At 42.7% G+C, this 22,931-nt stretch overlaps 4 protein-coding genes and 1 long non-coding RNA gene across 10 annotated transcripts; 3 read left to right on the top strand and 2 right to left on the bottom strand.

The window, feature by feature from the left end:
- The first annotated feature begins 104 nt into the window (after positions 1-104).
- On the top strand, positions 105-3,232 carry zp3c (zona pellucida glycoprotein 3c). Its single transcript, XM_030432470.1, has 8 exons — positions 105-726; positions 826-932; positions 1,125-1,228; positions 1,919-2,093; positions 2,179-2,302; positions 2,383-2,471; positions 2,675-2,748; positions 3,017-3,232. The coding sequence occupies exons 1-8, from the start codon at positions 172-174 to the stop codon at positions 3,187-3,189; spliced, it is 1,401 nt and encodes a 466-aa protein (XP_030288330.1). The 5' UTR covers positions 105-171; the 3' UTR covers positions 3,190-3,232.
- Positions 1,668-16,387, bottom strand: LOC115590946 (inositol 1,4,5-trisphosphate receptor-interacting protein). 3 transcript variants are annotated; one of them, XM_030432453.1, is made up of 2 exons: positions 15,397-16,385; positions 1,668-5,258 (listed from the first exon to the last, which is right to left on the bottom strand). In XM_030432453.1, the coding sequence occupies exon 2, from the start codon at positions 5,248-5,250 to the stop codon at positions 3,316-3,318; it is 1,935 nt and encodes a 644-aa protein (XP_030288313.1). In that variant the 5' UTR covers positions 5,251-5,258; positions 15,397-16,385; the 3' UTR covers positions 1,668-3,315. The 3 variants fall into 3 exon arrangements, 2 of the variants coding, with proteins under 2 accessions (XP_030288313.1, XP_030288307.1); XM_030432447.1 differs by lacking the exon at positions 15,397-16,385 and adding an exon at positions 5,564-5,757; XR_003985869.1 differs by lacking the exon at positions 1,668-5,258 and adding an exon at positions 12,188-13,025 and having other exon boundaries at positions 15,397-16,387.
- calhm1b (calcium homeostasis modulator 1b) lies at positions 6,573-10,519 on the top strand. Its single transcript, XM_030432482.1, has 3 exons — positions 6,573-6,650; positions 7,634-8,221; positions 9,954-10,519. The coding sequence occupies exons 2-3, from the start codon at positions 7,676-7,678 to the stop codon at positions 10,461-10,463; spliced, it is 1,056 nt and encodes a 351-aa protein (XP_030288342.1). The 5' UTR covers positions 6,573-6,650; positions 7,634-7,675; the 3' UTR covers positions 10,464-10,519.
- Positions 13,399-22,889, top strand: LOC115590980 (RING finger protein 122). 4 transcript variants are annotated; one of them, XM_030432532.1, is made up of 8 exons: positions 13,399-13,580; positions 14,005-14,103; positions 14,305-14,675; positions 16,858-17,011; positions 19,099-19,141; positions 19,626-19,667; positions 20,328-20,410; positions 21,994-22,889. In XM_030432532.1, the coding sequence occupies exons 3-8, from the start codon at positions 14,651-14,653 to the stop codon at positions 22,112-22,114; spliced, it is 468 nt and encodes a 155-aa protein (XP_030288392.1). In that variant the 5' UTR covers positions 13,399-13,580; positions 14,005-14,103; positions 14,305-14,650; the 3' UTR covers positions 22,115-22,889. The 4 variants fall into 4 exon arrangements, with proteins under 4 accessions (XP_030288392.1, XP_030288383.1, XP_030288374.1 ...); XM_030432523.1 differs by having other exon boundaries at positions 14,005-14,675; XM_030432514.1 differs by having other exon boundaries at positions 13,820-14,675.
- Positions 16,923-20,985, bottom strand: LOC115590998 (uncharacterized). The gene is made up of 3 exons (XR_003985876.1): positions 20,848-20,985; positions 20,306-20,425; positions 16,923-17,050 (listed from the first exon to the last, which is right to left on the bottom strand). It is a non-coding gene; the product is annotated as an uncharacterized LOC115590998 (long non-coding RNA).
- Positions 22,890-22,931: the final 42 nt, after the last annotated feature.

The following is a 22,931-nucleotide window of genomic DNA, read 5'->3' as shown; positions in this document are numbered from 1 at the left end:
GTGTTTATGCAATTGGTCACCTCTCATTGGTTGTTCAAGATTGGCATTTGCCACAGCTGTGGGCATTCTCCCCTGAGTGCAGAATACAAAAGCCAGGTGACACACTACTCTCACATTCAACCTGTTTAGATGAGGTGTTAGCTGTGGTGAGAGGCAACTGCTGGAGAGAAAATGGAGCTGAACTGTGCTGGGTTTTTACTATTACTGTTTTGTTCTGCTTATGGTTATCAGTTAAGAAGTGGACCCAGGTATGGTGCATCCGTGCGTGATCCTGAGTTGGAGTGGGAGAGAATGGAGACAGTGATTGGTGAAGAAATGAATCGAGCCCCTGCGCCTGAGCCCAAATTTTGGAGGAGCGTGGCACGTAGTCAAACGCCAGTACCTGAAGCAAAGAAAGTTCCTGAGTATCTGATAGTCTCAGCCTCTGATCTCCAGAAAGAGGCGTTCAAGCCAGAGAAGGGTGCCAGACCTCTCCCTTCCTCGATCTCTAAAATGTTACTTGAAGCTACTGCCGCTCCTAGTACAACTGCAGCCAGTACCAGACCAAAACTGGTTGAAATCCTGTGCCACGTTGACAGAATGTATGTAAGAGTCAGGAAGGAGGTCTTTAAGACTAAGGGTGCATGGAAGTACTTGAAACTAGGCACCTGTCCTGTTAACCAAGGCACCAAAGACCATTACTACTTCCTGTACCTTCTGAAAAGTGACTGTGGATTCAAGAAAGAGGTTGGTAAAGTTGTCTTTGTGTAACTATCTTTTCAATAATTACCGTGTTGTGCTTCATTTTGACAAACTGCGACCAACACGGAAATGTTTGTGTTCCAGAGTAATGTGAATGATTTGTCCATTCGCAATATGCTCTACTACAAGCCACCTGGTCCGGTCTTAAGGGCAATGCCATTTGACATCCCCTTGCAGTGTAAATTCCCCAGGTAAGACTTCATGAAGTTTTTGCCAGATTGTATTAGATGTGTTTTAAGGCTATGAATGATTATCCCTTGCCTCCAAGCATTTACTTGAGGATTTTGTCAAGCACATGACTCAGCAACACATTCATACTAGTCCTAGGAAATCTGCGTGTCCCAATTTATATGTTAACATGACTCCTCACTTCACTGTTGCAGGTTTTTCCACTCGTTTAAAGCTGGTTTCTATCCCAGCCTACAGGGAGGAACAGTTCGCAAAATGCTCCAACCAAAAAGCAGCTTTACAATTACTCCTGTAGATGGTATGTTCCTTTTTTTTCTTTTATATTGTGACATTATTCCTGTGTACCAGCATACCACCAGAGTACCTGCTAACTATAGCTGCTATTAGTAAGTCAGTTAACTGGGCAGCTAGTAGTCATAATGACTGACTCTGTACCTCTCTGTAAGGTGATGTCTCAAACAATGCCACAAAGTAGACAAGGGCTAGCTGGTTAGCATGCTAATTTCATTAGGTATCTTTGCAACACAGTACAAAACCATTTGAGGACTTATTTCCTCACTGTTTTTGGTTCACTTAATGTGTTCAAGGTCATATTGTGCCTTATTTTAATTTTCCACACACTCCACTTGGGAGTCTACCTATGAGGGGAAAGGACAATGACAAAGCTCTTGGTACAGGGACTACACTGCTAAATGCACTGTAATGGGAACATTAAAATTAAATGCTTGAGACAAATGTTTTAGTTGGATTTTTATTCCATTTAATGCCACCATAGCATGAGCTGTTAAACATTTAAAGGCAAACTAAAATGTGCAAGTGTACAGTGTTGCGTGTTCTCAGGGATTCACTACTGCATACTTGAACAATGTATTGAACATTTCCACACGCTTCACTGGGTTTTGAGACTTCACTTAAATGGAAAGCGCACACACGACAGCAGTTTGTATGCAAAATGGTTCTGTGACTGACACCCCTCACTTTGCCACAGCATCGGGTAATGAAATCACAGGATCCAAAACCTACACCTTGGGCCAGCCGATGTACTTTCAGGCCAAGGGAGCAGACAGTTCTGGATCTCAGAGGATGTACATCAACAAGTGCTTCATGACAGCCTCCCAAGACTCTACTTCAAATCCTAAATATACAGTCATCGACAACCAAGGGTAAAGACGTAAAATGTTTCAGCTTTAAAAATGCTCATATCAGTCAGTGGTTTGAGGTAAACATGCATGTTCTCTCGAAATGCAGCTGCATGATCGATGGCAAGGTGACTGTCCTGTCAAAGTTCCTCACTGGTGCCTCAAAGATGGTCCAAAAATTCAGCGTGGGCTCTCTGATTTTCAAGGACACAGCTTCCACCTTGTCAACGCAGGTACTGTAAAGAGAAGGTGGTACAGATCTATACTTTCTCAGAGAATTGATGTTGACATTGAAACCCGACGTCTTTTTCAGCAACTCTACATGCACTGTGAGATCACAATGGGGTCACTTACACCAACTCCGAGTTCAAAGGCCTGCAATTATGACGCAACTGCCAAAAAGTGAGTAGACTCTGGCTGAAGTAAACCATCCACGGATGGTGGCGCGTTCTCTTTCTAAGGTTTTTGTAGAATAAAAGGCTTAAATTCCACTTTTGTCAAAACTCCATTGTAGTGAGTATTGCTGCCTGCTGCTTTAATGTATTTTTGTCTATTGCCAAATTTGCCAGATGGCATTTTGAGACCTGATAACTTGTGTGGTTTAGGTGGAAGGAGCTGTACGGTGATGACTCTGTGTGCACCTGCTGTGAAACCACCTGCACCTCAGCACTGCCGAAGGGTAAGTTTCACTTGTTCACACCTTACAGAAGGGATCCTGACAAAACTTGTGATGCTGTAGCTGATCCTGAAATTGGCACGGAGTACTTGGCATCAGTCTCTTTTTATTTTTTTTAAAGAAGCCTTTTGCGCTCATGTACAGGCAATACTGATTCAGATCCCTCATTTCACAAATGGGCCAGCATGCAAAATCTCATTCACTAAAAAGACTCCTTACTCAAAGCTACTTGTCCACAAATTACCAAATTCTCATTTTCTGCTCCCAACAGCTTCAAGGACTATGATCTCCAGCCACTCTTGGAAGGTCGACTTAAGCAGCCAGAATGGCTACGCAGAGGTCGATCCACAGATGAAATCCTTTGACGCAGAAACATTCAGTTTGGAGGACCCCGACATGGCTGAGCATAAAGGATTTCTGGACTACTGGGATCATGATTACTGAATTGTCATGTCAGAATTTTAAATAAATGCAGTCGTTTGTCACACTTTGTTTCCTTTTGTGTAATGTCATTACATCATGCATAGAGAACTTATTCATCACTCTGGAGTAAAGAAACACTTGGCATTGTTAACACTGATCAACATAATCACATATAAGCATCTGTGCATTTTGAAGCATTTCCTGGAAATGCATCACAGCATTTCTGTAGATGCAGTTGTGAACCACAAGGGGATGGAAGAGATTCACTCTCTTGGCTTGAGTAAATTCAGCAGGAAGTTCAATAACCCTCTGAGCTGACGGGTTCCCAATAAGAACATGGTGCAGGAGCTGCTTCTTGAGGCTTTTCTCCATGAAGTCGAGCAAGTCTCGTAGCCTACAAGCCGCATAGTTGGGTTTCCACTGTGAGTGATCTTTGGTCAAAAGCAGATGCATGAGGGCAGTTTTGAAATGAAAATACTTGATGGCACTGCTTCCAGACAGTGCTGTTTGTCTCCTGTGAAGGAAATGTGCAATCTCAAGGGTTTGAATGTGGCATGAGTTATCAGGCAGTTTTTTGGAGATGTGCTCCAAGAAGCGATCTTCATAGCTGGTCAGGGAGAGCGCCCAGGAAGTATCCAAGTTGTTCGGGGAGCCAGGAGTAATGAAGAAATACGCATCAGTGTTGGTTTTAACCACAGGATTCATACTGAAGCTAATCTTCTTCCCTGATCTGAAACGAATTACCAGAGCACCTGGGACATCGATGTAGCGAATGTTCAGCTCAAACTCGTACTTATGTGAAATGAGTGCCCAGGCTTGTTTGATGGTGCTCTGAAACCATCTGGTGACCTGCGATTTTGACAGGAACGGGGAGTTCTTGGTGCAAAGCATGCCATCACGAACATCAGCAGTTTTTGTGACTAGTTTCTCGGTCGCGCAGTGCAGCAGGCAAACCATATCATCTGCATCAGCAGACTGACACGGGCAGCCATTTTGGACTTTCTTATTCTCCACCAGTTTAATTAGACCACAGACTTGCATATCTGGCAGCAGGTCACTCGCATGGTTGTTCCAGAGCTGGCACTGAAAGCTATACGGATCAGGTGGGCTAATGGGGACGATGACTTCACACACATCCGTCATCTTGAAGTCTTCAACCACCATACCGCCATTTCTATTAGTGACAGTCCTCATGGCATCCAGTAGATCGTTTGCAAACCCCTCCAAAAATTCATCCTCCCTCCACTTCTTATCGGAGGAGACTTGAACACATTTGGAATGAAATCGCTGCAGAGTGGCGCTGTCTGGTAGCGGCACTCCAGTGGCGGTGCAGGTCACTGGGAATGACGCGGCTTCTTCTTTTGTAACTGGGTTTTTTTTCCAGAGGAATTTCCCAAAAAAGCGTATCATGGAAATGATGGAGAATGTGTTCCATATGTACCAGAGGTAATCTCTCTCCGAGTCAGCGATTGTCTTCTCTGAAGTTTCTTTTTCTGACATCTTAGTGTGAAGATGTGACACAGGAGATTCTTGTTCTTTGGAGTTGAACACTTCCTTGTGCTCAGGTTTATCTTGGTCCTCTTGAGATCTGCGTAGGTCACCATCAGAGCCATCGATCTGGATGTCCTCTCTCCTCTGCTCATGTTCAGTTTGTGAAGTCTTCAGAGTGGGTGTCTCAGGTGCACTTTTGGAGTTTTGCGACTGACTTTGATTCAAATTTGCATTAACATGTCCCCCTTCTGGTAATTTCTGATCGGCACTGTCTTCCTCTTCTTTGGTGACGGTCACATCTTCTAAAACTGACATTTCATCTTTTTCCGTTACATGTTGATCAGACTGATTTCGCTCCTCAGGGATGTTGTGTGAGTCATCAAGAGGCTCTTTCTTGTCAGCATGTGTCATTTCCTCACTAACAGGTGCCATTTGATGGTTCGGTTTATCTCCTCCTCTCGGCAGCCTTTCTTCATGCTTTTGCATGCCCACTGTGGTGATATCATCCCATTCCTCAACACCAGGCTCATCCCTTGGATATGCGAGCAGACTGAGGGCCACGACAAACAGTCGCACCAGAGTATCTTGCATCGTCAGTCCTGTATGTGAACAAATTATAACAGCAGAAAAGATTGTTGCAATTAATTTCAGTGTTTTGAAAAAGTGCATCAGTGTTATATGTAACATGTAAATACACAGGATTGTACAAATCAATGCAATTGTATGTAAAACGTTCAATTGGAAATGTTTCTGCTGGCAAATTTCACAATGATGCAAAGCAAGTAAGAGAGAAGCGACTTCCTCGATGGCCAGGAAGCATCCTCTCTACTCTGTGATCACATTCCTCATCAAACAGCTTTTGCACAAAAACACAAAACAAAAAAAAAACAAAACAGATACTCACCAAAAGAAGTTATCAGTTATTTCAATACTGCTACGTTCCGGTAATGTGTGAGTGGGTACAAAGGAGGAAGCAAGAGACCATAACCTTGCACAGGCTCAGCTCTTCCTAATTTAGAAGTGGTTGTAGGTTGTCTTTGGTGACTTATTTCCTGCACACCCTGCCCATATGCTCTGCTGTGACACTTTCCTGTGCAATACACAGCAGAGCACAGACAGCACAGACTTCCTGTAAGTGTCACTGCATATTCGGCTTGGTAGGTAGAAATGAGCCTCGACTCGGTTGATGACTCACACACAGTTAAAAATGATTGTATGAATCCACTATAATTTTTTTATGCAGGATCAAACGTCAGACCGCACACTATTGTTAAAACCTACGTGTGGAAAATGGTGTATGGCTACTATGAATAGTAGAGTAAACTCTGCCTTTCATCCTCTTGTGGCCTTCTAACTGGTTTGTCCAGGTTTGCCTCACTCAGCGGCTGCAGTTGAGTTCAAAGGGCTGAAGCAAATACAGTTAAGAAATAACTAATGATTATAATATTTTTCCGGCTATAATCAACTCTCCCTTGTTTTATTTTGTCCTGATTAATGAAGTGGACAAAGAATCAACCCACTTCTCTTAGATAACAACCAAATTTTCCTGTCAAAGCCACACAGATTTGAATGGTTTGAGTCCATTTTTGCATGTCTGGATTGTTCGGGCCACAGCTGAGCAACACTTCATCCCCGAGGTTCAGGCAACTAGAATTAACACGAGCATACGTCCATACAAGTGAGGAAAAAACATTTTGATAAGGAGTGTATTCTAAGTGTTTGAGTCATGCAGCAGGTTCACTTTTGAGAAAGACTGTGTCGACTGAGAATCTTTTGTTACATCACGCTAAACACCTGCGAAGGGAGGGGCATGATGACAGATGATGTGGTCAGGTTTGAACATCACCTCAGAGAGTTCGAGAAACGACCTTTCAGTCGGTCCGAGCTAAAATGCCTCCAAACTTCATGAAGAGCTGCAAGTTATTTACTGCGGACACGCTCGTCATATGAGTTTTTCCTCTCCTTTCATTCATCCACTCTAAAGACAATAGGTAAGTGTGTGTGTGTGTGTGTGTGTGTGTGTGTGTGTGTGTGTGTGTGTGTGATTGTGTTTATGTTTGTGTGATGCTGATTCCTGATTAAAATCTATGGACGCCTGACATGCTATTATGATCTTGTTAGAAAACTGAAGATACTGGGATATTCCTGAATAAAAAGCTTTAGAATAGAACTATGAGCATATAAGATCGTACTCCTTTCTATTAAAGTACCCTTTAAAACTGTTTTCAGTGTCCTGTATAATGTTAATAACTAAGTTACTAATGCTTTATAGAACAGTAATACATTCTTAATGAGAACTGCTTTTGAATATCCAGGTTATGAAAAATCTCTCTGGCTGATGAGTCTCAAAACTTTTTGAAAACAGTGTCAGATCATCTAAACAAACTTTTACTTGGACTATTGTAAGCATTCTTTATAAACGCGGGCACCACATTTCTGTGGGAGTGCAGATTGTTGTTGTGATACATTTATAGTGAAGAGAGGGCACTTTACTGTATTTTGTCCACTGGAAGGGCACTTTACTGTTCAACCTCAGCCCACAAGTGACTGATGATGTACGAGCTTTTCTTGTAAGATTATTAAAGAGTGAGAAACTCCTCACCCTGTGCCGGTGACTTATTAACTTTTATAACTGCAGTTTTTAATTTTTAACACCCTGAGATATTTCTCAGTCTGTCAATCGAAACTTGTTCTTCTTAATGGCTTATAACTGCTCTAATTCAATTGCTAACATAATAACAAATTGATTAAGGGTTTTTAAGGCCATTAGTGAAAACTCATAATCGCAAAAGAGGTTCTTAACGTAAAGTTGTAAAGCAATTCCTACCAAAACATTTAACACAGTAAGGTAAATGGTTTTATGAAACACTGGTCTCGAGTGAATTATAAGCACGATGACGCAAGAATCAGCATGCCATGGTGCCTTTTCTACCACCATTTATCACTTATTTAACTACTGAATGTCTTTTCACAGATTTAATTCGATCAGACCCAAAGATCGAAAACACCTCTCAAGATGGATAAGTTTCGTATGATGTTCCAGTTCCTCCAGTCCAATCAGGAGTCTTTCATGAATGGGATCTGTGGTATCATGGCACTAGCTAGTGCCCAGATGTACTCTGCCTTTGAGTTCAGCTGCCCCTGTATGCCAGAGTACAACTACAACTACGGGATCGGACTGCTCATCCTTCCGCCTATATGGTTCTTTTTGTTAGGCTTTGTATTGAACAATAACGTGTCGGTGCTCGCAGAGGAGTGGAAGAGACCCACAGGGAAACGGAGGAAGGACCCGACGATCCTTCGCTACATGTTTTGTTCGATCACGCAGAGGTCCTTGATAGCACCCGCAGTGTGGGTGTCTGTCACTCTCATGGATGGGAAGAGCTTCCTCTGCGCTTTCAGCATCAACTTGGACATTGACAGGTTTGGGAACTACAGTCTCGTGAAGGGGATGTCGGAGACGGAGAAGATAAGACTGCTCGCAAGGATTCCATGCAAAGACCTATTTGAGAATCAGGAAATAAGAGTGGCAGCATCCCGATACATCAAGTGCATATCACAGGTAGCCAGCTGAATTTTTTTTCTTCACTGTCCTGTGAATAGTATTAAACTAAGAGGTCAAGAGGTGACAACAAGACACTTTTAGCAACATGTTTTAAAGACCAAACATCAGTTTAAGGTTCAAGGTACGACAGCAGATACTTCTGTATCTTTTGCCAGACTAGGGGGGGTTTGTCTTTCACCATCCCTTTGGCTCTGTGCAGACATCGATATCACTGATGGCCGGTAGATGGCCACCAGTGATGTTGGTTGTAGAACGGAATAACACAGGAGGATCTCTGCCCAAATTTGGGTAAATATATCTGGATAGAGGTGGCTACTGCTTTTACCTATATTTAGCATGGTTAGTTTAATCTGGGATCAGTGATGCAGGCTAGCTAACCCTGACAACATGGCCAGACTGTTTACTTAAACGGTAACAAGAATACTTAAATGGGCTCTGTGGGTCTTCCTTGTTATGTTGGAAGCCGGTCGTTAGTTTATGTTAGCAGACTCCATTTCTAATCTTCCGTTAGCTACTGTTGCCCTCTGTTAGCACAGCAGAGAGAGGCACTGAGACGAGGAATGTGCAGAAAGTTAGATCCTTGGGACTGTCACGGAAAATCCAACCCTTTAAAAAGAAATCCGCGACCCAGCAGCATTAAATTCATTTAAATTGTCCACAGACTTGTGGGCAACCACAAGTGACAGGGACAGTATCTTTTTTCATGTTACGTTAAACAAAAAAAAGCAATGCAACATGTGATGTGGGCAAATTGTCACTGGGGACAAATGGATCTTATTTAGACATGTCAGTGTGGGAACATGGCTGAATTCCATTTAACTGCTTCACTTTCAGATTTTTAATGTGATGCACGCTGGCTCACTGTCACACTGTCATGACTTAGCCATCATTAACGTTGTAGTAACTCCCACTATGACACGTCAGAATGACATGAAAAGGCCTATTGAAGACACTGGTCATGTTCTCACTGGTAATCTCTGATGAAACCAGTAGATTATATAATCTCAAAACAGAAATATCGTTCCATTCATTCTTCTTTTTCAGTACATGGGTAGTGTCTGACAATTGAGGCATTTGTAATGTAAGGTTAATCAATATTTAAATCTTTGATAGGCAGATCAAATATAAGGCAAGTGGTACCAAAAGTTGGGACACTTTTAGTGAGGGTTTTCTTTTAGCATGGATATGATGACCAGGCACGTTTAAATTTCCTTGCTTTATTCCTCAGAAAACTGTCGTGAACTTAAACCCCCCCAGCCGACTCCAGCTTTGCACTATGAGCTCACTGAAGCTTTCCTGTTCGCTTATTAGAGGGATAGATAAGCCTCTAAATGTATTATTCATGGCACTGGGACCTATTTCAATCCATCCAAAAACACCCACACTGTTATTTAGGTCCTTGATCAGCCTGTCGGGCAATTATACAGCCTTAAAAGTAGTGTCTCTGGAAAGGTCTATTGATGTACAGATTCTATTAATGAGCTATGAAACTGTTGGGAAGCTCCTAGATATGCTTTTTAAGATCGCACATTGGACTACTTGACTTCAACTATATTTGTACCTGCAGTCAACACAAACACAAAGCAAAACACATATGTGAGCCAAGCTGAAGGTGTCAAGATTACCCAGATTCAGTCCAGTTCTTTGTTATCTATATTTAGTTCATCTCTGGGTACTCAAATGATACTTCCTCTACACCAACATATTTGATATCGTCTCTGTTTCACAGGCATGTGGATGGATGTTCTTGCTCATGATGACCTTCACGGCCTTCCTGATCCGAGCCATTCGACCGTGCTTTACTCAAGCCGCCTTCCTAAAGACCAAGTACTGGTCTCACTACATTGACATCGAGCGCAAGATGTTCGACGATACCTGCAAGGAGCATGCCAAGAGCTTCGCCAAGGTTTGCATCCAACAGTACTTTGAGAACATCAGCGGGGAGATGCACAGCTACCACCGCCATCACTCCAGCGGAAGCGGAAGCGACGATGAAGACGAAGATAAGAAGAAAAGCGATGAAGAAAAGCTCCTGGGCATTAGGGCTCAGGATGATATGAATAAAGTTTTGTGGAACTGGCACACCTGTAAACCAGCTCTGGCACTGAGGAAGGACAACATAGATGAAATGAATGGTAAACTGAATGGAAAGGCCAATGGAGCAGCTAATGGGTTTGTAAATGGGCACACCCAGGAGGAGGCGAAAAAGGAATGGGCGGTGTACTATAGTAAGGTCTGAAGAGCTCTGAGGGACAAAGAAAAGCTTGAATTGGCTCTTCTTTAACTTTCAGACAAATATATCGTTTCATTTTGTTTCTGTAAGCAGGAACAACTTCATGTTTAGTCTTTTGCGAAGTTAGTTATAAATATGATTTTGTGATCTTTAAAATATGATTTTACATCAATGTATAGAAACATATAAACTAATATAAACTGAATTTAGTGCAATATATACTTCCATTGATGGTATAATACTTGAACTTAATAAACACAAAATGGAAAAAAAATGAGTTCTCTACATATTTCTGGTTCACATACAGTTCAGTTTACTGAGAAGATCTCTAGGACCGGATGTAGCCCAAAACCTGCTGTTATAACTGTTGCCACAACTATGTTTTATCTACCAGTCATGAATTAAAGGTAAGAAAGCTCTCCGAGGGCAAAAAATTGACATCCGTCAATTTTGGGGTAACAGAAGTGGAGCTACAGCTCTTTGGAGGGTTCTCATTGATAACAGCACAACTGAATGTTTGTCTTACCCTCAACTGCAAGACCATCATAATTTTTTCCCAGGGCAAAAAATGTAAAGGGTTAATATGGGTCATATGAGCAAAGAAGAAGGCTCTATGCACCCCCTGTTTCAAAGTGAACCCATGTAATTATTATAAGAGGTATAAAGAAAATGAAAATTTGAATCCATAAGGAATAAAAAAAAAAAAAGGTTTTGCTGATACAGCCCTACTTAATCTGGTATGACCAGAAGTTTACAGGAGCTAATGCTAAGTAATGTTAGCCAAGTTAAGGTGTTATTGATAACATTCAGACACAAACTCTATCTCCCCCTTGCACCGCATTCACAGCATAGCACAGCTGTTTCTTCGAATCATCAAGTGGTTGCCAGTTTGTTGCAGCTAACATCGCTAACACGAATGTTGCTAAAACTAATGTTAGCTAACGTTAATCTGACTAATGCGAGTTAACATAAACAGCGCTTGTGCTAGCTAGCTAACACTGCATAACACTGCAATGTAACTGACATTACTGAGTCAACTTTCTGACTTTTAAAAGTGAAATGGTTTATTAATAATTTATAAACATCTGTTGCAACTTTATAATTCCCATCCAAATAAGGTTTATAGATTAACTACACAGCATTTATTACTATTTACAAAGTATTAAAACATTGGTTGCAACTTTACAATACTATATTGCCTAATAGATAGTTTATAAAACATTCCATTGTTTGTTAACATTGGACTGGTGGTTATTATAAATTGTTACCAGTTACTTCAATGCCACATTCATGCTTAAAAGTGCAGGTGTAAGATATGGCCACCTCTACAAGGTCACTCCAAACAAACAGGGGGCAGTATATCACTATTGTAACTTCTACCTGCTGCTCGCTATACCTTATATTTGCTGTAGCTATTTATTAGCTGAGTTAGCAAGGCAGCTACTGACCCTAAAACAAAGTGGCATTACGGGATAGGAAAGGCCTGGGCTAGGTGGCTAACAATGCTAACTTCCATGGATAATGCTGGCTCATTTTTTTAACATTTTAGACTAAGGTTTTTGATCATATCTTACACATTGCACCTTTGACAGTTTAAAAATCCATTCTGGCACATGTTACAACTGGTCCATTTCAATTAGAACACTTGTATGCGAGTTTATAAATCTTTGCAAACACATTTCAGGCCTTAAACTTTGTCAGGAACAAACCAAACCAACAATGACACTGTATTTCAAATCAGGCAAACATATGATTTATGCAAAAACAAAAGGCTGCGAGAGCCAAAACAATTTACATGTCACTAAGAAAACAAGGTCAACATTTGCATCTCTCTCACTCCCTCATTTTCTTGCATCATTCCCAGTTTCATCCATCACTCCCTGGTAAAACCCTGTTCTCTGAAGCACTGGGGAACTGTCTTCTATGTTTGAAAAAGCCTTTTTCTTCTCCAGTTGAATATGTATAGCCTGTGATCATTTTATATCCATTGAATGTCCTCGGGAAGCTTTGCATACAATGGTGTTTTTATCATAACTCACAAGAGGGCATGCTGTCACCAGAAACACACTCTTGCAATGACAACACAACCCTGTGGCTTCAATCATCTTTGACTCTGAAACCTGTCAACAGCCAACAATACATGCAGTGTATTAAGGGCTGTGTTTGTGCTCATGCATCTGTGCAGCCAATCCAGCTGTTCCTCAGTGTTCAGCAGTAATGTCATTACTAGAGCAGGAGGGGAGGAGGGGAGGGTGAATGAAAATGGCATGGGTCCCATTGAAGCCTCTCCCTCCCTCCCCCTGGGGATTGGCCGAGCAGCACTCCCCTTGACCGTCTCACATCTCGCCCAGTAGCCCAGCAGCTGTTCTCTCCCTCAGCGAATTGGCAGCCAGGGCCGCTGGTGTGGGGGTGGACGTCTTTGTCCAGGGCTGTGATTTTTCCTCTCCCTGCGTCTCCCTCTTTTTCTCTCTGTGTTGTTTCCCTTCATATCTTGCTTCCTTGTTCTCTTCGCACTTATCGACCGAGGTTCCTCATCCCCTCCTCCTCCTCCACTCTACCTGCCTTCCTCTGCAAAAGAGTGACATGACATGTAGCTCCTAAAAATAAGATCTGTGTGTGTGCAAAAGGAAGGAAATGGTGACTTGAGGTTGTGCCACGTCTTCTTTCGCTGACCTCCACTTCACACAAATGGCTTTGTTTTGGTTGTCAGGACATCGGCCGTGTGCATGCTACTGACCAAGGCCTCCCTTGACTTTGCTGCAAATGTCTCTCTTGTCTCCCTCTCACATATACATGCACAGGGGTGTGCGCACACAGACACACGGGCACACACACACATCAGCATGCTTGCAGGCGCCCCATTCGTCAGTGTCTGCCTCATTCTGCCTTCCTTCTGCCTGCAGATTGGAGGACAGAGGCAGCGAGGGAGGGCCGAGGGAGAGGAGAGTTGCGAGGCAAAACGGCTGGTCACATGAGCACAGATCTGTTTACAAACCCAAGGCAGAGCAGAGCAGGAGCAAGGGGAGGAAGGGAAAGGCGAATCGCAGGCTCTCTCTCTCTCTGAGCACCATTAAGGACTGGAAGAGGAAGAGGGGAAGCCTGCCATGACAAAGCCAGCTGGAGGTGGGGGAGACTAAACACAACACACGCAGACACACTCGTGCGCACACACAGCCTTTGTCTCAGTTTTTTTTTTTTTCTCAATTGAAGGAGCAGATGGTTAGAGGGAGAGTAGGATCCCCCCCCCCCACACACATGCACTGACTGACACACAAACACACACTCCACCAGCAAAATACCAAACCGAGCTGCAGGACTGTTGTTGACTGCATGGAGCTGTCCTCACTTTGTTTGGGATTTAGAGGGAAGCACATCTCTGCCTTCTGCACTGAGGAGGAATACCCACTGCAGGATCAGAGGACTGGAGGAGGAGACAACAGGGGAGAGGAGAGGGGGATGAGACTTGTGAAAATCCTCTGTTAAAAAAGCAGCTTTGCGAGGAAGACAAAGCACGGACTAATGCCAGATAATTACCTTCACTGGACAGGAACTGTCATTTTGATCGGTGGCTGTCATTGACTGTGGCGAGGGGACGACAGCGGAGACGGAAAAGTGAAGTCAAAGGAGGCCCTTTTCTGCTGGAAATGTAAGTATTTCCTGTTGCCAAGCAGCCTGTGTCTTCTTCCATGACATTGTGACTGAGTGAGATTCTGCTTTTCACAATAACAACACCTGAACAACACATGGTGGAATGAGGCAGCTGAAAAACAATCACGTCTCGTCAACAACATTTCTTTTGTCTCTCCTTCTCCCTCCTGTGATGACATCATTCACACTGGGATCCAAGAGCACATGAGGTCTTCGGTCCCAGTCCAAACCCCGGTCCCAAATCTCCCAATCTTTCCACGGGGTGGTTAATCCAGATTTGGGAATGCTGGGCAGCACAGACTGCTGAGCCAACAAAACCGCACCTCGCAGGGATTTGTGGAAATCTGAGCAAATCTGAAAAATCTTGATGGTTGTTTTCGGAGGAGCAGCCACGACCCAACAGGAGAGCGTTCCAGCCCTGGGTGCCTGAGTCCAGGCTCCAAACAGATCCAGTGTCCAGAGCTGCGGCCCACAAGCTTGGCTCCCCTCCAGCCTTCTCCTGACAGGGCCTGAATATACTGCTGCTGCCCTGGGAGTCAAATTTCATGCAACCATTCCAATGGTGTAACGGTAAGTGAGTGGATTCTCTGCCGTCTGCCAAACACACAGGAGGTGGTAGCACGTGTGCTTGTATCTCATAAACTTGGCTACTTAGTTGCAGGCTGTCAGCTTATGGGATCCATGTAATGGATGTAGTTGTGCTATGGTAAATTACTGAGGGAGTGGAGGCCGCAGTTAAAATAATCCACATTCAAGGTCATGTTGTTTGACAGCTGAAACTGAAGATATTCTCTTCGCTAACCCTCTTGTTTTGTTACTGTTGACCGATTCTGCAGGGCATCCGTGCCTGGTTCATAACTGCGTCTCTCATTATGCTACCCGAGGTCTTCCCTACACTAAAACCCCTTGTAAATCCTCCCAACCCCCAGCCATGTTAAATTATCCAACCCAGACCCCCCACAGTGTGCAAGCTGTACCCATTCATTCACTCGAAAGAGACACACATGGACATTTAGAGGCTGGCAAAGAGCAGCCCCGCTGCAAATTAATAGGGGCACATGTGGCCTGTGGAAGTGGGGCTTCCTCTGCTATTGTTTTACCAAATGGTCCTTTAGTCCCCAGAGTTCATCCTATTTAATATACTCCGCCCCCGCCACCTGCAACATGCACACACACACACACACTTCAGTCGTACAAATACATGCAGACAGACACCCCCACTGTTCCATCCCCCAGTGCTGTCACACACACACACACTCACACACACACTCACACACACACTTCCAGTCACCTCTATAGAGTCTGTGGAACAGATGGTGGTGTGGCGGAAGTGCTGTCTGTCCTCCATGTTTGTCTTGTTCACAGCCAATTAACGCGCAGTCCTGTGAGCGCTTCAGTTGCCACCACAGTGCCAGTCACAGCTCCCTGGACACACCTGCAGCCAAACAAACAGCAGCAATCACGTTTACGTACGGTTTAGCATCCAGAGGCCCGGTGGTGCCACAGATTCACGTTGTAGTTAATGATCAACAATCTCCTACATCACTGTCATGATTCCTCTTTCGCGATAACAACATTTATTAAAGGAGCACTATGTAGTTCTGGGGAAGCGATTTTAATCCAAGATAAAAATCTTCATTGGCTGATTTTTTTTTTTTATGTCTACACAAACTAAATAAACAAACTCTGTTTGTTTTCATGACTGAATAAACTGGATAAACAAACTGATCAACACAGTTTCATACTGTTTTACTTTTTACCCTACCATAACCTACCGTACCCTGCCATCTCTCTTAGCTTCAAACAGTGCCCTGGGACCTTATTTTCCCTCTGAGAACAGCAAGTTTATATTATTTCCTCTTATTATAATATTATTACAATATTATTAATATTGTAAATATTACAGTTCTGAGTTTGAATTTCTTCTCAAAAACTACAAAGTGCCCCTTTAAGAAGTTGTAAAGGTTTGTAAACACCAGTTGCAACTTTATAATGGCCATCCAAATAATGTTTATGGATAAACCACACAGTATTTAGTGAAGTATCTTCACAATAAACAACTGCTTAAAGGTGCACGATGTAGTTTTGTAAGTATACAATTTCTTCCCCACAACTACATAGTTAACTTCATTGTTTGTTAACAGTGAAATAACTCTTGACTAAAGTTTAACTATAAACGTACCATTCATCCATGATTGCTATTATAAAGAGTTACCTCTTTCTCTCCACTGTACATTATTAACACAGTTTTTTACTGCTTGCCAACAGCAAGCAAACGCAAGGTTTCCTTGACAAAGGAAATTTGTTTTCAGTGCAATCGTCTGCACAAATTGCAACATCTGAAGTTTATGCTACCAATATAGACCTGCACTGTCAATCCTAACAATTGAATACTTTAGATCTTCAGGGAGCTTTGGTGGTTTGAGTGGGAACGTAAACACTGAAGTTGCAACACTGGATGTTGTTGTTTTTTTTTCAGCAGCTCTCAAACTCGAGAAAGAAAATGCAGTTTAAAAGACTGAGGCTGTAAACAAACAGAGCAGAGAGACATCATTTAGGTTTTGAGGTTAACTGCTGTGATAGGCCCTCAGACAGACAGTCACTCCTCCACTTGTATCCACATAAGAAATCATAGAGAAAGACGATTTATCAACTTGTTATTTAGCAAACATTATGGAGTCATAACCCGATAAGGGTGACAGTTAAACGTGTCTTAAGTGTGTATCCTGTGTCTGCAAACTCTCTCTGGTAGGATGCCTGTGTGGTTTGGGTTCTCAACGCTCTGAACACTACTGCAGCATGACGTCTGACATCTATCACCTTCCGCTCAATGTGTATGTCATTGTGCTGGGCATCGGCCTCTTCGTCTTCATGCTCAGCCTCATCTTCTGCTGCTACCTTTTCAGGTAGGTTGAGGAAGTTGGGGAGGACAATGGACCGGGTGACTGAAAAATGTCAATGAGAAATGAGGTACAAAAAGGGGAAGTGCAAAAACAGACAGCATGAGGGCAAACCAGTTAGAGATTATCTGGCAGTTTGAACAAGCAATGCAAGACGGTGTCACAGCCTGTCAGAATTCATTCAAAATAACTCAGGTAATAAGATCTTAATGTGTGTTGACAGCAGCAATCATGATGCAGATTTATGGAGCGTTGCGCTGCAGAGGCGCCAAAGTAGCTGCGTGTAGTCAAACAAGACACATATGCTGCAGAAACAAAAGCAAAGCGATTAAAACATATTGTTAGTATTAGCATCCGTATTATTTTCAGTATTAACGTATTGCAGATATGTTGCTGTCTGTGTACTGTATATGTTGGTCATAAACAATGGTTAAACAATTTCCCCCCCGGGGATTAATAAAGTATTCTGAATCTGAATCTGAATAAAGTAACAATATATTTCAGTGCAGAAATGTCAAAGATATGTTTGATGTCATTTTATATATTAATTTATTCTATCTGACAGGGACAGCTTCTTAGCTGTACCAAGGTTAGCTAAGAGCTAATTTGCATCTGTAGTCCCTGAGCAGGAGACGGAAATAACATCTCTGTTCAGAAAATGAGTTCTTGGCCTCTTTTTTATGTAAACAATGCAACAAATGATCAGTCTTTGTGTAATGTGAAAGAGGTTGTTGGTGATGATAAACCCAAAGAGTTATCCCAAACTCTGCAGTTCATCCCTCAGTTCTACAGAGCGCTTTAGTGCCTTTCAGCTCAAGTGTTCTGTTTTGGTTCAGTCTCAGTGCTGTTTGCAGACGCAGCAGACAGCTGCTATCAGTGAAGCCTGCTCAGTCCCGAGGGCAGAAAGGCCGTCTTGAAAGTTAACTAACTAACTACCTGACTAGCTAGATAGTTAGAGCGAACGCATATCTAAGAGGCGAATTAGTATCAGACCTACATTCACCAGCCTGGAACAAACTCCAGCTGCATGCTAATGTCGCTCCATGTCTACTGGGTGTGTAAATAAGCAACTGTTTGCGAACACGTTTGCTGTGTCAACTTTATACAGTCAATATTGTGTTTACAACTTGTTGCACACAAAAAAAAAAAAATCAGTAAGTGCAGATTTACCACATTTATCAAAAACGTTTGTTATGATAATGTGAATCAGATGTAACACTGTCAGCTCAAATATTCATGATCAACGGCCTCAAAAAATGCATCATCAGTCGGGCTGTACTGGGATAAAAATTTAAATGTAATCCATTGAGTGAAAAAACTACAAACAAGTTTTTATGACTGCATGCTACATATGACAACTTAAGTCAGTGGTTCACAATATGTTTATAAATTCTTCCCAGATTGCTTAATTTAAACAGAACTAAAGAGATAAAACTATACAATAACTCACAAAAAAAGTTTGGAGAAATGTACAAATTCTTTTAACTTGGGCGGTCACCTTGCATACCCTTGGGTCCCGACACACGAGGGCCATTGGTGAGCGTCCATTGTTCTAGTCTTTAGCACCGTTGGCACAAGTCTGCCCTTGTCGACAGCTTTTTATTGAATCGGCAGATGAGGGGAATCATTCTGATTGCCTGTTCAGCTCAGCATATGAGTACATGAGAAGGTTTTAGTGTGGTTGTCTCCCTATTTTTCACCGTCGCCTCTTCGCCAGTGTCATTTGAAACTTTTCAGAGAGAGTGGTGTCAAAAATGCGGCTTTATCTCGACAGCTCGCCAGACACAGACTACTGCCACCTAGTTGTGAGGAGAGGAATTTCCTCTCACGCAGGTGCAGAACGCACAAGCGCGTCCACCGTCAGTCGAAGTCTTTGCAGTGTGTTCAAGTGCAGCTTTTTGGGCCAATACACCTGTGACGTGAGGCGACGCAACAGTCAGCCGTCGCCGCCGCTTGCTTTCTAATTGGGCCCTCAGATTCACCTGATGACCATCGGATGGCTCCAAGCCGGCGAGTTGAGAACCACTGACCTAGGTTACATTAGCCACCACACTGCCATTGTACAGATGTTGACATCTCTCTGCCTCTCTCAGGTTGAAGCAGCAGGGAACGAGGGAGCAGTTCAGCTACAATGAGGTATGTCACTGCGGTAGATGTCACTGTGGGTGAACATGTCACACCAGCTTCTGAGGCAGGTTATAAATACTACTATAGCATTTCACACTGTGATAGTCAACTGTGAAACCTGACACCACCATTTATAGATGACCTTGAGGTTCCATCCGCGTGTCATTTACCTACACTGATTGAAAACTGTCAGCCCAGCAGGTAGCAGGTCGCCGTAGGTGCGGTGACAGTTGGCGACTGTGTTTTCAGCCGCGGGGAAGGTTAAACTCCAGCCGCAGCTGTCTGAATTGTCTGTATTTATAATGATTCCGTTACTTCCAAACAAAACAGTGCACACTACTCTTGCGGATATATTTGAGCCAGTCACATCAGGACAGTGAACCCATCTCGAGTGTTTGTTTTGCACCATTGATTTTCTGCCAACCTAATAGTGCTGACGCATCATTCACATGACCCACTGCCTCTCTCCTTCCCGTCCCCTTTCCGACTGCAGGTGGTGCTGAAGGGAGCGAGCAAGAAGCTGAGCCTACTCGGAGTAAGTCGCTCTTTCTGCAAAGCCTTTTTCCACGTCGCTTGTGCAAGTCAGACAGTGCGTGTTAAAACCTGGCAGCTGTGCACAGTTCGTGAGCTGGCTTCGAAGCGAGCTCACAAGACCCATTATACGCGGGGAGGGTTCGGTTGGTTAGCTTAATCAATTTCTCCTCTCAGATGTGATTAACATGCAGCACCCACTCAGAGGAGACGTCCTCAACACATCTTGTTGCTCAAATCCAGACGTTTAGGAATCATGTCAGAGAGGCCGCTTGGCTCTCTACTCGTGGCAGAATTTAGGACTCCAGGAATAACTGCACTCATTTAAAATGCATTACAAAAAGATCTCTGCTCTGTCTCTTGTGAGTCCTATAAAGATTTTAAGATTTTCCTCCAAGGCTGGTGGTCAGGAGTAATTTTGGTTTTCAGTTCAAGTGAAGCAGTCCTGTTACCTCGAAATGTAGTTAAGATGAAAAAAAAAGGGGGTGATTTCGAAACGCTGGCTCTAAATCTAGGTCAAATTCAATTCATTTAGCGCTCAAATGTTCAAATGGCAATGTTCTCGTCTGAGATACAAGACCACTATTGAGTGGAGAAGGAGGCTAAGAAAAAACAAACAAAAAAAGGAAGTAAAACACTAACGTTGTTGTTTTTGTTCTTGCAGCAAACCTGTGCGGTCTGTCTGGAAGAATTCAGGACCAGAGATGAACTGGGAGTGTGCCCTTGCTCACATGCATTTCACAAGAAGTGAGTGTTATTAAGCTGGAAAATACAAGTAGACAAATGTTAATCATCAGTCCCTGTTGGGGAAATACGCTTTGTCTTTTGAAAATAAGATGAGAAGAACAATGTTGTTGCTCTGTCTTTACTACAAATCTATAAATCTACAGCAGACTTTGAATCAGTTTGAAAAATGTTTAGCTTGGCAAACTGAGCACATAACGTTAAGTTCCTTCCTGCAGCACATAACCCCCGTAAGGCCACAACTATTCCTATTTAGCTTTTTACAGACTAATCACACATGACATGTAAAATGTTAATCCACTCACCCGTAGGCAGATTTCTTACCTTCGGATGGACCCAGGTTGTGTTTCCAAGCAAGCTAAGCTAACTAGCTAACTAGCTGTGTGTAAACTACGATTGGATCAACAAGTTTTCACGCTCGTAAAAGACTAGAATCTTACCTGAAAATGTTCCACAAAATGAGCTAACATTATCCACAGAATGTGAAGAAGAAACAACAGTATCGATGTGCTATTTTGCGAAGATACCTACTGAAGGTAGCATGACAACGAGCTAATCCCAGCGCCCTGTCTCGTGTTAACCTTGTACCTTCCCTGTAGTTTCAGCTGGAAGATGTATAAGCAACACGTTTTCTGCTTATTCTAATGAAAAGAAATAAACAAATAAACAAATAATGTAAAGAAATTTGACATCTATTTTAAAAGAAGGAAGGACATTTTAAATGTTGTTTTATACATTTGTTATTCTGTGCACATTCACTGTGAAGGGTAATAAAGAGCTGAATAGTTCAGTTATTCTTTTATAAAGAGGATTTATGTTTCCTTAACAAAACTTTTTTTTTTTAAATATCTGTTTCAGTGTTGGTAGCAGTTTTAGGTTTATGTAGCCAAATTCTTATTTTAAACACTGGAATCCACCCATAATTTCCATTGGGCGCATACATAAGCAAAGAAAAACTTTGTTTTGATGTCCTAAAACTCACCAAAACAGTTTTTGTTTATATTTCCGCGATCACCTCTGGTTTGGTCAAAATAAATACTTTTCCCTGCTTGCCATATTTTCTTGTCCCAAAGTCACAGTCCTGGTTAGAGCCGCTGTAAATCACCTCCATACTCCAAACTGGCATCTGTCTATCTCAGAGGCTGCGTTCAGTCTCAGACCTGTCGAGCTGAACCACATCAACAGTGGTGTCTCCTCCCATCATCTGAGGCTGCACTGCAGGCAGACTCCTGTCCACTTAGCTCCATAGCGAACTGAACTTCTTGCCAACAACAGCTAGTTTCAACAGCAATCTCATCTATCTCACCTCATCCATAGCAAGAAAAAGCATAAGCGTATTTCCCACAATGTCTATTCTTCATGGTGAATTTGTGGAAACAGTATTTCTACATCTTAGTGATCAAGTGAAGTGGCAATGTAAATGTAATAGATCTTCATTAATAAGTAAAACTATATAATGTACAAAAACAAACTCAAATTCTGCTTAACTGTTTTTTTCTAGAACCTTTCAAACACTTCTTTCTTGTGAGTTACTGTACAGTTTACTCCCGGTTGCACACCTAAGCTAAATATTCCTGTTCTTGTAGGTGCCTGCTTAAGTGGCTGGAGATCCGCAGTGTGTGCCCCATGTGTAACAAACCCATCCTCCGGCTCCACACAGACGCTCCCCAGGGTGCGGAGGGTCCAATGGACCCCGAGGAGGTGTGAGGGTGCTGTGACAGAGGAAACCCCTTACAGAGAAAACACACACATTAAATACACTAGGGATGATGGACAGCGGTCATCTTTAAGACATCTCACAGGAAATGTTGATAATGATCCCAAGTGGCCGCCCTGCTGCTGACCTTAGAGCAATATGCCTTGCTGGGAATTGGATATTGACAGCACCAAAATACGATTTGGTCAGATCAGTCAGGGAGAGAGTGGATGAATAGGACCTTTTCATAAAAAATAAAAAAAATGCTCCTAGTTCTACTTCCATATTGCACTTTTCACCAAAAAAACATGACAGGAAAAAGGAGCCACATTAGAGAGCAGGATATCATTGCCACCGTCACTGGACGACTAGTGCAGCACTGCCAGAGACCAACAACACTTCAGGCATTGAGCAGGACATCAGAGTACAGGATCAGTATGGATACCTCTAATATCTCAGGGGTGTTACCAATACAGCCAGCACAAACCATGTCAGTCACCCTATAACCCCTGTGCCACACATGCATCTTCAATACTGCCAATGTAGGTGAAACGCTCCAGCAGTCAGAGGTAGCCATGACCTCCGGCTGACACCAAGACCAGCGGGATTACAACCATGACGATTTAAGTAGACAATGTTGTTACCGATTGTGTCCCAGGCCCTTTCCTTTTAAAGAGACTGATAGAAAACTAGTCTTGCCTGTATGTATTGTATGTAAACATGTCCCTATATATTGTTATTTTGTATTTGTTGCTTTTAAATAAAACGTCACGTAATGTATTGTAATGGTGTCGGATTCATTGAAAGGCTGGCCAGAATAATAGAAAT

This window comes from Sparus aurata, chromosome 1, assembly GCF_900880675.1.
Source record: "Sparus aurata chromosome 1, fSpaAur1.1, whole genome shotgun sequence".
NCBI classification, from domain to species: Eukaryota; Metazoa; Chordata; class Actinopteri; order Spariformes; family Sparidae; genus Sparus; species Sparus aurata.
Note: the sequence above shows the minus strand (reverse complement) of the source record. Positions and strands in the feature narration are given on the sequence as shown.